The sequence below is a fragment of the Pseudophryne corroboree genome, chromosome 1, assembly GCF_028390025.1.
Source record: "Pseudophryne corroboree isolate aPseCor3 chromosome 1, aPseCor3.hap2, whole genome shotgun sequence".
Taxonomy (NCBI): Eukaryota; Metazoa; Chordata; class Amphibia; order Anura; family Myobatrachidae; genus Pseudophryne; species Pseudophryne corroboree.
This window is the reverse complement of record NC_086444.1, coordinates 67615142-67628842: the sequence shown is the minus strand read 5'-3', so window position 1 is coordinate 67628842 and position 13701 is coordinate 67615142. Positions and strand designations below refer to the sequence as shown.

Below are 13701 nucleotides of genomic sequence, written 5' to 3'. Positions count from 1 at the left end.
GTGTGGTACAGGAGCGGTGTGTGTGCGGCACTGTAGTGAGTGTGTGGTACAGGAGTGGTGTGTGTGCGGCACTGTATACAGTAGTGAGTGTGTGGTACAGGAGCGGTGTGTACGGCACTGTAGTGAGTGTGTGGTACAGGAGCGGTGTGCGCGGCACTGTAGTGAGTGTGTGGTACAGGAGCGGTGTGCGCGGCACTGTAGTGAGTGTGTGGTACAGGAGCGGTGTGTACGGCACTGTAGTGAGTGTGTGGTACAGGAGCGGTGTGTGTGTGGTATTCACAGTGTGCTTCTGCTGCCGCTGCTGTGACCGGCGCTCTCTCCCCCCGGCACCTCCTCCTCCTTCGAGTCCTTCCTCCTCCCATATACCTGAGCAGGGAGCGGCGTGAGGTGACGCGGGGAGTGGAGCGGCCACTGCCGGGGACTGGAGCTACTCTGTTGCCGGGACCAGGAGCTAAAGGTCGCCGGCGGCAGCGCTGGAGGGAGATCAGCCCATGGAGAGTGCACAGAGCGAGTAACCCGCCGCCCTTATCAGCATGTCGGTGTACGAGCTGTACTCCCGGGTGAGTGACGCCGGTGGTGTACCTGTAACGCGCTGGCTGTACTGCTCTCACACTGGCAACACTACTAATACACAGCACTCTGCCGTACTGGTCACACACACTGGGGACACTGATACACAGCACCTCTATACTGGTCACACACTGAGGACACTGATACACAGCACCTCTATACTGGTCACACACTGAGGACACTGATACACAGCACCTCTATACTGGTCACACACTGAGGACACTGATACACAGCACCTGTCTATACTGGTCACACACTGAGGACACTGATACACAGCACCTCTCTATACTGGTCACACACTGAGGACACTGATACACAGCACCTGTCTATACTGGTCACACACTGAGGACACTGATACACAGCACCTGTCTATACTGGTCACACACTGAGGACACTGATACACAGCACCTGTCTATACTGGTCACACACTGGGGACACTGATACACAGCACCTCTATACTGGTCACACACTGGGGACACTGATACACAGCACCTGTCTATACTGGTCACACACTGAGGACACTGATACACAGCACCTGTCTATACTGGGGACACTGATACACAGCACCTCTATACTGGTCACACACTGGGGACACTGATACACAGCACCTGTCTATACTGGTCACACACTGAGGACACTGATACACAGCACCTCTATACTGGTCACACACTGAGGACACTGATACACAGCACCTGTCTATACTGGTCACACACTGAGGACACTGATACACAGCACCTCTATACTGGTCACACACTGAGGACACTGATACACAGCACCTGTCTATACTGGTCACACACTGAGGACACTGATACACAGCACCTCTCTATACTGGTCACACACTGGGGACGCTGATACACAGCACCTCTATACTGGTCACACACTGGGGGGACACTGATACACAGCACCTCTCTATACTGGTCACACACTGAGGACACTGATACACAGCACCTCTCTATACTGGTCACACACTGAGGACACTGATACACAGCACCTCTCTATACTGGTCACACACACTGGAGGGACACTGATACACAGCACCTGTATATACTGGTCACACACACTGAGGACACTGATACACAGCACCTCTCTATACTGGTCACACACACTGGGGACACTGATACACAGCACCTCTCTATACTGGTCACACACACTGGGGACACTGATACACAGCACCTCTCTATACTGGTCACACACTGGGGACACTGATACACAGCACCTCTATACTGGTCACACACTGGGGACACTGATACACAGCACCTGTCTATACTGGTCACACACTGGGGTCACTGATACACAGCACCTCTCTGTACTGGTCACACACACTGGGGTCACTGATACACAGCACCTGTCTATACTGGTCACACACACTGAGTACACTGATACACAGCACCTCTCTATACTGGTCACACACACTGGGGACACTGATACACAGCACCTCTCTATACTGGTCACACACACTGGGGTCACTGATACACAGCACCTGTCTATACTGGTCACACACACTGGGGACACTGATACCCCTTTTCCACTTACGATCACGGGTCGCAGCCGGGAGCCTGACACGGGAGCTGCCCCCTGCTGCGACCCGTGCTCGTCCCCTTTCCAATCAGCAGTCACAACCCGGCATATGCCGGGTTGGTGACGCTTCTAGTGACGCAGCAGGGGCGGCACAGGGAGATCACATGATCTCCCAGCGCCGCCCTTCCATACAGTGTAAACGGGAGCCGTGTCGCATCGACACGGCTCCCGTTTACACTAGAACCCTACCCGGATCATTCCCGTGTCCTACCCAGGTAGATAGCCGGGTAGGATTCACGGGTCACTTGATCCGGGTTGACCCTTTTCCACTTGCCAAAAACACGGGTAAATGCGCGCTCCCGTGCATTTACCTGTGTTTTTTGAGCTAGTGGAAAAGGGGTACAGCACCTCTATACTGGTCACACACACTGGGGTCACTGATACTCAGCACCTCTCTATACTGGTCACACACACTGATACACAGCACCTCTATACTGGTCACACACACTGGGGTCACTGATACTCAGCACCTCTCTATACTGGTCACACACACTGATACACAGCACCTCTATACTGGTCACACACACTGGGGTCACTGATACTCAGCACCTCTCTATACTGGTCACACACACTGATACACAGCACCTCTCTATACGGTCACACACTGGGGTCACTGATACACAGCACCATGATGTCCTGCTTCTGACACTCCAGAAGTGACTTGCATAGATTTGTATATGTCTGTCCCCCTGTCACCTGTCTGCTGCATGTCTGAGCACCTCTGTATGTTCGCTCTCACTTGCTGTACTCTGTAATATAGAGTTTATCTACATGGTGTGCTGCATGCTTGGGTTGCATTGTAGCTGTGTTGTGTTGACTTGCATCACTTGCTGCTGGATGGTGTCTCATACCGCTATATATAAAATACATTTTCTGTATGCTCCTACTTCTGTTGCATTACCTGCTGGGATTGTTATCTGTGCAAATGTCAGAGCTCTTGTGATCATTACATCTGTATAAAGTACATTGTAACATTTACCAATAGACTTTGTAACTTCTTTCTATCCAGCGAATGTAGAACTAGAAATCTCAGCATGGCTGGCCTGGTGGGGACATGCAGTTAAATTTCAGCCGGAGATCTACAGGTTGCCTAATCCTGGGATTTACCATTGATACTTTTATTGTATGCATGTGAAATATGTGTTTAATAACCTGCTATAAGGCCCTTCATGTAGGCTTGTATGCTGTTGGGTATATGCAATTGATTTTTATTGTATTTTTGTAGCAATCTTTGGTGTGTGTGTTTTTTTTAATGATTCCTTTCAGCTCATTATTCAATAACTTCCTTCTGGACATTCTCCATTCCAGATAATACCTTGGTCCACTCACCGCAATCTATTTCTTTAGTTCTCTTCCATCCACGTTTGTACACCATGTCCTAATATTGCTTCTGATGGTGTGATTGCAAAATGCAGCCTTACTAATTTTCCTGGTGACTATTAGTCACTGTGGAAGGATCGGCCGCACGTGTTGGGGAGCTGAAGCTGCTGTACTGGCTTCTTGCGCAGTGATTATTGTTCTGATATTCAGTGTAATCTGCTCTGTCTGTCCTCATCCTCTCCTGTGACGCTCTGTGGTGTTATACTGTATCTGTGCACAGGTTGTTTAGGGATTAACACCTCTGATGTTTGAGATCAATTTAAGAACTCAATCTTGTGTTTAAAAGGTTTAATACTGATGCACTTTTAATACTTAAACTTATTGGGGTCGATTCTATTTGGCAATTTAAGAATAACGCCGGGAATTAGCTCCCGACGCTATTCAATTCAGCTCCAGTTAAGTCGGCGATGTCCCGTTCTCGCCGACTTAACAGGTAGTTTTGTCGGGAGAACGGGCATTCTCCGACTTAACTACCCGCGGCGATGCTGATTCCCGACAGAATCAGCCTCGCGCCAGCCGCGGCAGCTCTTTTGTCGGGTTTCTTCTGTCATCCCCCGGGGATGAGAGAAGAATTCCCGACAATTGCGGGTCACTAGCAGCTGAATTGAATAGCGTCGGGAGCTAATTCCCGGCGCTATTCTTAAGTTGCCGAATAGAATCGACCCCATTGTGAGGCATAATGGTTTGTTCTTAATGCAAAGTTACCTTTTATTCTATTATTACCATTGAGGTAGGGTTGCTACTTATTTCATAGCCGTGGTATAGACCAAAGGGAAGTTTTCACAAAAATGCCTTACTCGTACCGCATATCGGGGGTCATTCTGAGTTGATCGCTAGCTGCCCTTGTTCGCTAAAAATCAACATTTCTGCGCATGCATATGGGCCGCAATGCGCACGCGCGTCGTACGGGTACAAAGGCATTTGTTGTATTGCACAGGTTGTAGCAAAGTTTTCAGTCGCACTGATGGGCGCAAGAAGATTGACAGGAAGGGGACATTTCTGGGTGTCGACTGACCAATTTCAGGAGTGTTTGCAAAAACGCAGGCGTGTCTGAAAAATTGCAGCCGTGGCTGGGCGTTCGCTGGGCGGGTGTATGACGTCAAATCTGGACACGAATAGGCTGAAGTGATCGCAAGCACTGAGTAGGTTCAGAGCTACTCAGAAACTGCACACACTTTTTTTGCAGAGCTCGGCTGCACATGCGTTCGCACTTCTGCTAAGCTAAAATTCACTCCCCAGTGGGCGGTGGCATAGCGTTTGCACGGCTGCTAAAACTAGCTAGCGACCGATCAACTCGGAATGACCCCCATCAATGGGTCAGATGTATTAAGCCTGGAGAAGTGAGAAAGCAGTGATAAGTGGAAGGTGATAACGCACCAGCCAATCAGCTCCTGTTATTTTTTTAAACTGTAATGATTGGCTGGTGCGTTTATCACCTTCCACTTATCACTGCTTTATCACTTTTCCAGGCTTAATACATCTGCCATGAGCTAGATTTTGGGACTGCACTGTGTATGGCGGAACGTGCGCCTTTGCAGACGGTAGCGTGTATCCGCTGCTTATTCATGAAGCCTTTTGTTGATGGTGCCGCATTCTGTAGCTGCGAATCAGAAATAATATATTACGCCATTCTCCGCTCCCCGGTGACCATGTCTGGCAGCGGTGTGTGGAGACGTAACGCCCCGTCATCCGGTGATGCGTGCTTCTGTACATGCGTGACCCAGCTTTAGCTGTTCGCAAGTACGCAGTTTCACCGTCATCACGAAAGGCAAAAATATGTGAAAAAAAATGATAAATTGTCATTGTTATTAGAAAAATTATGTTTAAAATGATAAGTCTTGGAAAAAACCTAGGAAATAGTTCTTCAGTGGATTACCCTTTAGACAGTGGTTCCCAATCACAGCACCATAGAGTATCCGCATTCTTTTCATCGCATCCTTAGGCCAAAAGTTTTTACTGAGGAATTCAGAAAAATTATGTATAAATGAAGTCAATTGTGCTCCCCCCATCATCCTTGGGTTCAGTTATGGGGTGGTGGACAGGGTTCTGCTTGTGTTTGTCCTCATATTTTCTGATTGGCAGCCACCAGCTCTGGTTTTGACCGTCACATTGACCTTGTATTTGATTTGGTCCTGGACCACCAACCCGTGGGAACCACTGCTTTTATAGATCAAGAAGACCTTAAGGCAGTGGTTCCCAAACTTTTTTGAATCATGGCGCCCTAGAGCATTAGAAGTTTTTCACGGCACCCCTAGGCCAAAAGTTTCTTATTGAGAATTTTAGAAAACAATAAGTAAATTATGTTTGTGTCATCCTTAGTTTCTTTAATGTGGTGCTGGGCAATATTTGCTTCTGTTTGTCCTCATATGTTATGATTGGCAGCCACAAGCATTGGTTTTGTCTATTACTTTGACCAAAAATAGTTTGAATTGGTCCTGGACCACCAATCCAAGGCACCCCTGCTAGTGTCCTGAGGCACCCCAGGGTGCCTAGGCACACAGTTTGGGAACCACTGCCTTAAGACACGGACAGACATTCCAGCAAACTTCAATGGCCACAGAGGCGACGCGTTACTCTTAATTTCGGTAGTAATTTAATACATCTAATCATCTAATGGCAGAAAGTGACCCCTATCTGTAATAACATGGCAGTAGGCTTTTTAAATGAGTGTTATAAGCTGTAAGGAGCAAATCTGGCAATTAAGCAGGAAGGTCCTGGGGCCTCCTGTGAAGATTTAAAGGTCCGTATACATCCCTAGGGCCCCTTTTTACCCATCAGTGCCCTATGGGGTTATCTCCCGTCCATAGTTGGCCCCACAGTCTGCTCCGTAGATGAGATCTTCTGATTGTGGCGTTATAGAAGTTTTATGTACTTACAGATGGGTCTATTAATATTGTGCACACGCATTATCCAGAACTTTACACGGAATGTTTCAGACGTTTATATCAGCGTTATTCTGATGCTGCTTGTGACCTGTTTATACTGTTGTAATACACTATTTATTACACATATTGCTTTAGTATATTCCCCCGGTGTTGTTCAGTCAGGGGGAACGATTGGGACGTATTATCGCCAATAAGAGAATGAAACAGAAGGTGGGAAGGCCACTAGCGATTACGATATAAAGGATTAATAACAATGAATAAGATTATCATCTCAGGCATGCAAGCTCCTACAAGTGGACGGCTCGGAGCAGCTGTCTGATTTCCGCTGGTGACACCTTGAGACCCCTCAGTGGAGCGATCGCTGGGGAATGTGTATGATTGCTGGCCACATTAATAACTGCAGGTGGGACACTGATACGCAGGTGTACACAGTGAAAGCGGAAGTTTTGAAGGCAGTTTCGACTGTGCTGCCAGGGATCACTGATCATTTATCTACCTCTGTCTCGCTGCACCATTGTGCAGCCTCTCTCCAGTGCAGGCGTCGGAGAGAACGTCTGCTCAGCCTTTCATAATGAATGTCTGTGGTAGAACAGGTTTAATTTTGGAGTTGTCCCACTCTTCCCCCCCCCCCCCCTTTGCTTGTGCTTGGCAATTAATTTGACGTTTACACAAAACGCACAGCTTGTGTGACTGTCCCTGTATTCCCTGTTTGCCTCAGGGTTTGGTGTTGCTAAGCTGCTTGGGTAATTTTTTCTACCTGCAAGCTGGGACTCTGACCAGACACTCTAAAGTGGAGTCGTTGTTTACGCCCAGTGCAAGCAGCCATTTTTACATTCTAATGAATCAGATAGTCATGACCGTGCATCCTTTATTGGAGGCGCAGGTGCTTCGTGCCTCAGAGTTGTCCCTCGTTCCAAGTGAGTTGTTAGGCAGAGTATTGGTGCAGACCACATCATGGCTGGCACCGCTGTCTTCAGGTGGCGGTCTCATTTATTTACGTCTCGTTATGTTAGCTACATAGAGTGTTCTCGCCTCTTCCTATGAAAGTAGAAATGAAAGGATAAAATGGTTGAGGGCTCTGCTGTTTTTAAGTAATATGTTATAAATTGGATAATGTTTTACTAAATGGAATTGCCAAAAGCGAATGGCTGTAATGACAGATCACGCTATTTTAAGCGACTGCGCAAGATCCTGCATACGCAATTTTGAGCAACTGCGGCAATTCCGAGCTGTTTGCATCTCTACAGCATCTCCACTGTATAGTGATGACGGATACTTTCATAAGCGGATGGGCCACATAGCTGTAGGCAGAGATCCACATTATTTCAGAGCAAGCAATTATCTGAATTGCATGCAATGCTGAATCAGTCCCTTTTGGGGGGATTCAATTGTTCTGTTGGGGCCCATCGGAGCAATTCAATTGTTCCCCACCCGCTCCCTGTCAGGTGTGAGTGCGCGGTTGTGCACCCATCTCTAAGGGCGGAATTCAGTAGCTGTCACCAGGGCAGACACCACCAATACCTGGAGAGCTGCAAATGAGCTCTCTCTGAACCGCTCCTGTAGGGCCGCAACACTCCACCTATATGTAATATCACAATGTATGACATCACATAGGGGTGGAGCAGTATGGCAGAATCTTTTTTTCAGGGGTGTGGAGGGGCCTTGTCTCTTTTGTCAGTCTTGGGCCCCGCATTTTCTGATGGCAGCCATGGCTATCATTGTCATAGAGCACTTCTATTGTTGTTCCGTTTGGGCTCGAACAGCTGCCAGCGCCGGCATTTAAGCTTGCAGCCCCCGGGGGGGGGGGGGGGGGGGGGGGTGAGCTGAAATGTACAAAAAGTGACTTGTATGGGCGCCCCCACCAGCACTTTTCACATTGCGGCCGGCGCTTCGGTCAGGGCTAGCTGTTTTACGCAGCTACACCCAGGCTGTCTGGGCGCGATCCGTGCAATAATTTTTTTCAATATTCCCCCCCCCCCCCATCCTTGATCTCCCGTCACTTTAGACAGGAGATAGGGTGTGATAGACTATTGAATATCGCCCAATATTTATTTTTGTCATCACCCGTGAAACAATGTTATTCCCGCATGTAGATTACAATTGATCATTTCAGAAATGAATGTTTGTGCTTGAAACTAACATCTTGTCGTCCAGATTAGTGTTTTGCGTCACAGCTAATCTGATCTAAATGTTGGTCCCGTATGTGTCCTTCTGCTGTTATATATTTATATATATATATATATATATATATATATATATATATATATTGGAGATACTGGTGTATGTAAGATGCGCCTTTGCATGTCAGGTGTATGCATATGTGACGTTGCTTGCTGTGGCTTCCTCCTAGTGATCTATCGCGTATACAGCATACTGATGACCTTTATACAGTGGTAAGGATAGGGGAACGTCTGGCTGTCATTCCTTCCTCAATCAATAGTGACCGGACTCTGCTCCAGGTCATCTATTTAATAGCTATTTAGGGCTAGTCTGTCAGTTACTGTCTCCAGGAGACAACGATATTGTTGTCCAGAAGTGTCTTAGTAATAGAACCAGTCTGATGAAAGAATCTGCATTTCCCTTGGCTACATTGCTACTGTAGTATATTGGTAAAACAGACCCATTCACAATTAGTGCCATTCATTCATTCATTCATTCATTCATTCATTCATTCATTCATTCATTCATTCAGAAGTGTGCAGTTTTAACAACCTAAATTGGTATGAAATAAGTTCTCGGTGATTTACATCGGACTGTCATTGTAGGCACTCCTAAATTCTTTCAATAATTTATTTCAATCCATAGTGAACTTTAATAAATGGCATAAGCAAAGTATTGCACTACGTGGCATTATGGGGTCAATACAAGTAAGTGCGAGTTGGGTCCGACGAGGACACAAAAATATGCAAATATAATTTCCAATCCAATTCCAAAGTCGCATTGATTTCCTAGATGAAATTTGCGTTTTTTAGGGGTTATTCAGGTTGGATTGCAGATCATGCTGGGGGCCGCCCATCAGAAGGCAATTTAATTGCGGTCGTAGCAACTGTGGACCACCCCCTGCCTCCGCAGCCCTGTTACCTGTGGGACAGGTACTGTAGGTGGAGGTGTATATGATGTGGGACAGGGACGTGGAGGTGTATATGATGTGGGACAGGTAGGTGGAGGTGTAATATGATGTGGGACAGGTAGGTGGAGGTGTAATATGATGTGGGACAGGTAGGTGGAGGTATATATGATGTGGGACAGGTAGGTGGAGGTGTATATGATGTGTGACAGGGACGTGGAGGTGTAATATGATGTGGGACAGGTAGGTGGAGGTGTATATGATGTGGGACAGGTAAGTGGAAGTATATGTGATGTGGGACAGGTAGGTGGAGGTGTATATGATGTGGGACAGGTAGGTGGGGGTGTATATGATGTGGAACAGGTAGGTGGAGGTGTATATGATGTGGGACAGGGACGTGGAGGTGTAAATGATGTGGGACAGGTAGGTGGAGGTGTATATGATGTGGGACAGGTAGGTGGAGGTGTATATGATGTGGGACAGGGACATGGAAGTGTAAATGATGTGGGACAGGTAGGTGGAGGTGTATATGATGTGGGACAGGTAGGTGGAGGTGTATTATGATGTTGGATAGGGATGTGGAGGTGTGTATGATGTGGGACAGGTAGGTGTAGGTGTATATGATGTGGGACAGGTAGGTGGAGGTGTATATGATGTGGGACAGGTATGTAGTTGTGTTGTATTGATGGGAGAGGGGTTTTAGAAGTTGCAGATGAGTTTAGTGTTTATTCCAGCTTTTTATAAACTTGTATAAAACATTGACAAATGACTGTACATTACATTAAGGGCGTAATTCAGTAAGAGCAGCAGATTCTTTTTTAGCAGAATCTGCCACTTGTGCATCACATGCTGGTGTCCGCCCATCGCTGGGCAAGGCCGCCTAGCACGCTACCCGCCACCCACTAACTAGAGCAGAGGTTCTCAAACTTGGTCCTCGGGAGCCCACACAGTGCATGTTTTGCAGGTAACCCAGCAGGTTCACAGGTGTATTAATTACTCACTGGGGTCGATTCAATTCGGCAACTTAAGAATAGCACCGGGAATTAGCTCCCGACACTATTCAATTCAGCTCCAGTTAAGTCGGCGATGTCCCGTTCTCGCCGACTAAACAGGTTGAATTGTCGGGAGAACGGGCATTCTCGGACTTAACTCCCCGGCGCGAGGCTGATTCCCGACAGAATCAGCCTCGCGCCGGCCGCGAGGCAGCACTTTTGTCGGGTTTCTTCTCTCATCCCCCGGGGATGAGAGAAGAATTCCCGACAATTGCGGGTCACTAGCAGCTGAATTGAATAGCGTCGGTAGCTAATTCCCGGCGCTATTATTAAGTTGCCGAATTGAATCGACCCCACTGACACATTTTAAAAGGTCCACAGGTGGAGCTAATTATTTCACTTGTGATTCTGTGAGGAGACCTGCAAAACATGCACTGTGTGGGCCCCTGAGGACCGAGTTTGAGAACCTCTGAACTAGAGCGTTGTCGCAGAAACTATGAAAGCCTCCTGCCGCCGCCATTTTTTTGGTTGGAGCGGCCGCGTGTTATCAGATGACATTTAGCCGTCCCGAAAATGCAGATGACATGCCTCTGTTTCCCCGGTGCCGCCCTGCAAACGCCTTTGTCTGTCAGACAGAGGCGTTCGCAGTTAATGCAGGCCGGCCGCATTAGCTGCGCACGCATGGACAGGACCTGCGCATGCATTTGCGATGCGACCTAAATTAGGCCCTAATACTTTAAAAACACTCGCTGGCTCTAATTTTTTATAATTTTTCGACAATTAAAATAAAAAATGCAAAAATCATCCAGTTGAGACCTTTTATAAAGCTCCAGTGCTTTCCTAATAGCCCCGACAGCCCTCTGTATGGCTCTGCTGTCTCCGTTGTCACTTTGTGGGGGTCCACGATGGCTTCTGCACTTTTTATATGTCACATTTTGTAGAAAAAATTGCGCAACCTTGCCACGACTCCTGCGAATTGGATATCTGCGTTATTTGGGTTCGCACATTCCCGTGATGTTTGCTAGATTCATGGAACAAACTCTCTTTCCTAAACTCTCACCTAATTGGATTGATCACTATCTCTTAGCAGGTCTCCATTGGAGGTTAGTAGGCTGCGTGCTGTACATAGAGAGACTTACCATTCTGAGATCCGATACTGGGGTTCATTCAGACCTGATCGCTAGCAGGCGATTTTGCACTGCTGCGATCAGATAGTCGCCGCCTACAAGGTGTGCAAGTGACTGCGATCGCATGTGTAGCAGAGCTGTACAAACAGATCTTGTGCAGTCTCCGAGCAGCCCAGGACTCACTCAGCCGCTGCGATCACTTCAGCCTGTCCGGAATTGACGTCAGACACCCTCCCTGCAAACGCTTGGACACACCTGCGTTTTTCCAACCACTCCTTGAAAACGGTCAGTTGCCACCCACAAGTGCCCTCTTCCTGTCAATCTCCTTGCGATCGCCCGTGCGAATGGATCCTTCGTACAAACCCATCGCTGAGCGGCGATCCGCTTTGTACCCGTGCGACGCGATTGTGCATTGTGGTGCATGCGCAGTTTAGACCTGATCGTCCGCTGTACGAAAACGTAGTCTAGCGATCAGGTCTGAATTAGATGAATTGTGTGTGTGTGTGTGTGTGTGTGTGTGTATGTATGTATGTATGTATGTATGTATGTACTGTATGTGTGTGTGTGTGTATACATATGCTGTTTTAAATAAAGTATCATGTTTGAGTTACTTACCCATAAATTTTAAGTTATTCCGAAGTGGAAAACTTTCTAGTCTTTATCAGACAAACTAAAGTAAAAACCATATTAAAAAAAGAATAAAAAAAAAAAAATTATATATATATATATATATATATATATATATCTATCTATATCTATATCTCTACCAACCAGCAGTCTGCAACATAGATAAAGGTTAGAACAATTCTTGGAACGTATAAATGACTGTATCAGTGGAAATATGTTCAATATTTTAATTACCAACCCTGCCAAGCCTCCGATGCATGCCAGAGTGGCGCACGGTCTCCCTTCCTACACACCTCGCCCGGATTGTATAAGTCAGAAGAGGTCATGTGTGTGTGTGTGTGTGGACTTTCTAGTCTGTCCCAGTGTATGATAGTTGCTGTATCCCCATTAATCCCCAGTCTGAGTCACTCATGTTCTTCTTTAATATCCTTATAAAAGTTAGTGAAGGTGAATATATAATTATACTCTGTGGGACACGGCTGCTAATGATACCTAGAGCAGACACTGCAGCCCGTCTAGTTTGTTTTAATCAGCGCAGAGGTAAATTTATATCCTACCCTTCAGTTGCACACAGCAGTCTTAGCAGGAAACGCTGATGGTAGCACAAAGCTACTGTACTGTATGTGGCTGCCTGTTTCAGCCCGGCGATTGGATATGCAGTTAAATAGCAATATCCTTAACAGATTTCAGTTATAGAAGCAGCTTTATTAGCTGCAGAACTCCCTGTCTTCTGCCAACTTTCTAGACGTTAATTCCTTGCAAGATCTCTTCTGCTGAATAGCTCCACAATGCTGCAGATAACCAGATATTTATTTTACTTTATGTATCTTTAACCTACATGGCACTGGTGCTATTCTCTTGTAGGGGGGTGACCCTTTATTCCCTCTAGATGCCGGCACATGAAAAGATTTCGGTGAACAATTACCAATATCCAGCTCTAACCAACACTGACCCTCATTCAGACGTGGTTAGAGGGACTATCATCTGAGCACTAACATTAAAGCCACCCTCCTAATATTGTAGGTCCCCCTCATGCTCTGACCCATGGAGGCCTGGATTCCACAAGACATCTGAAGGTGTCCTACGGTATCCGGCACTAAGATAGCAGCATATCCTTTTAATCAATTAAAAGACTTCCAGAGTCTAATATCAGTATTGCTTCATACACCTGTGCCATAAAAAAGGACTCAGCAGTGAGATTAATACTGAGAGTTCCAATTAGGAAACAGATGGTTACTCCAAATTTAAATCTCGTTAATACATTTCCAATAAGGTTTTGAGTATCAAAAGTTCATCCATTGCCCAAAAGATTGTATATAACGACTCCAGATTACCACCGATTATCCATCAGTATTTGCTTTGTGCAATAATTGTTGGTCCTTTTAAAACCCCAGGTTTTCCATACTGCATATAGTGCATGAAATCGCCAGGGTGGCAAACTGCTCTGTGCTATGCCCAACCTCCCCCCTTATGTA

General features: G+C 46.7%; 1 protein-coding gene across 2 annotated transcripts in view; it reads left to right on the top strand.

Moving 5' to 3' along the window:
• The first annotated feature begins 216 nt into the window (after positions 1-216).
• MYO5B (myosin VB) overlaps positions 217-13701 on the top strand; it is a 413488-nt gene continuing 400003 nt past the window's right edge. Inside the window, exon 1 of one of the 2 annotated variants that reach the window (XM_063960368.1) lies at positions 217-560. In XM_063960368.1, coding sequence (XP_063816438.1) covers positions 534-560 — 27 coding nt within the window. In that variant the 5' untranslated portion in view covers positions 217-533. The remainder of the gene's footprint in view (positions 561-13701) is intronic. The other variant, XM_063960358.1, reaches the window with a different exon arrangement.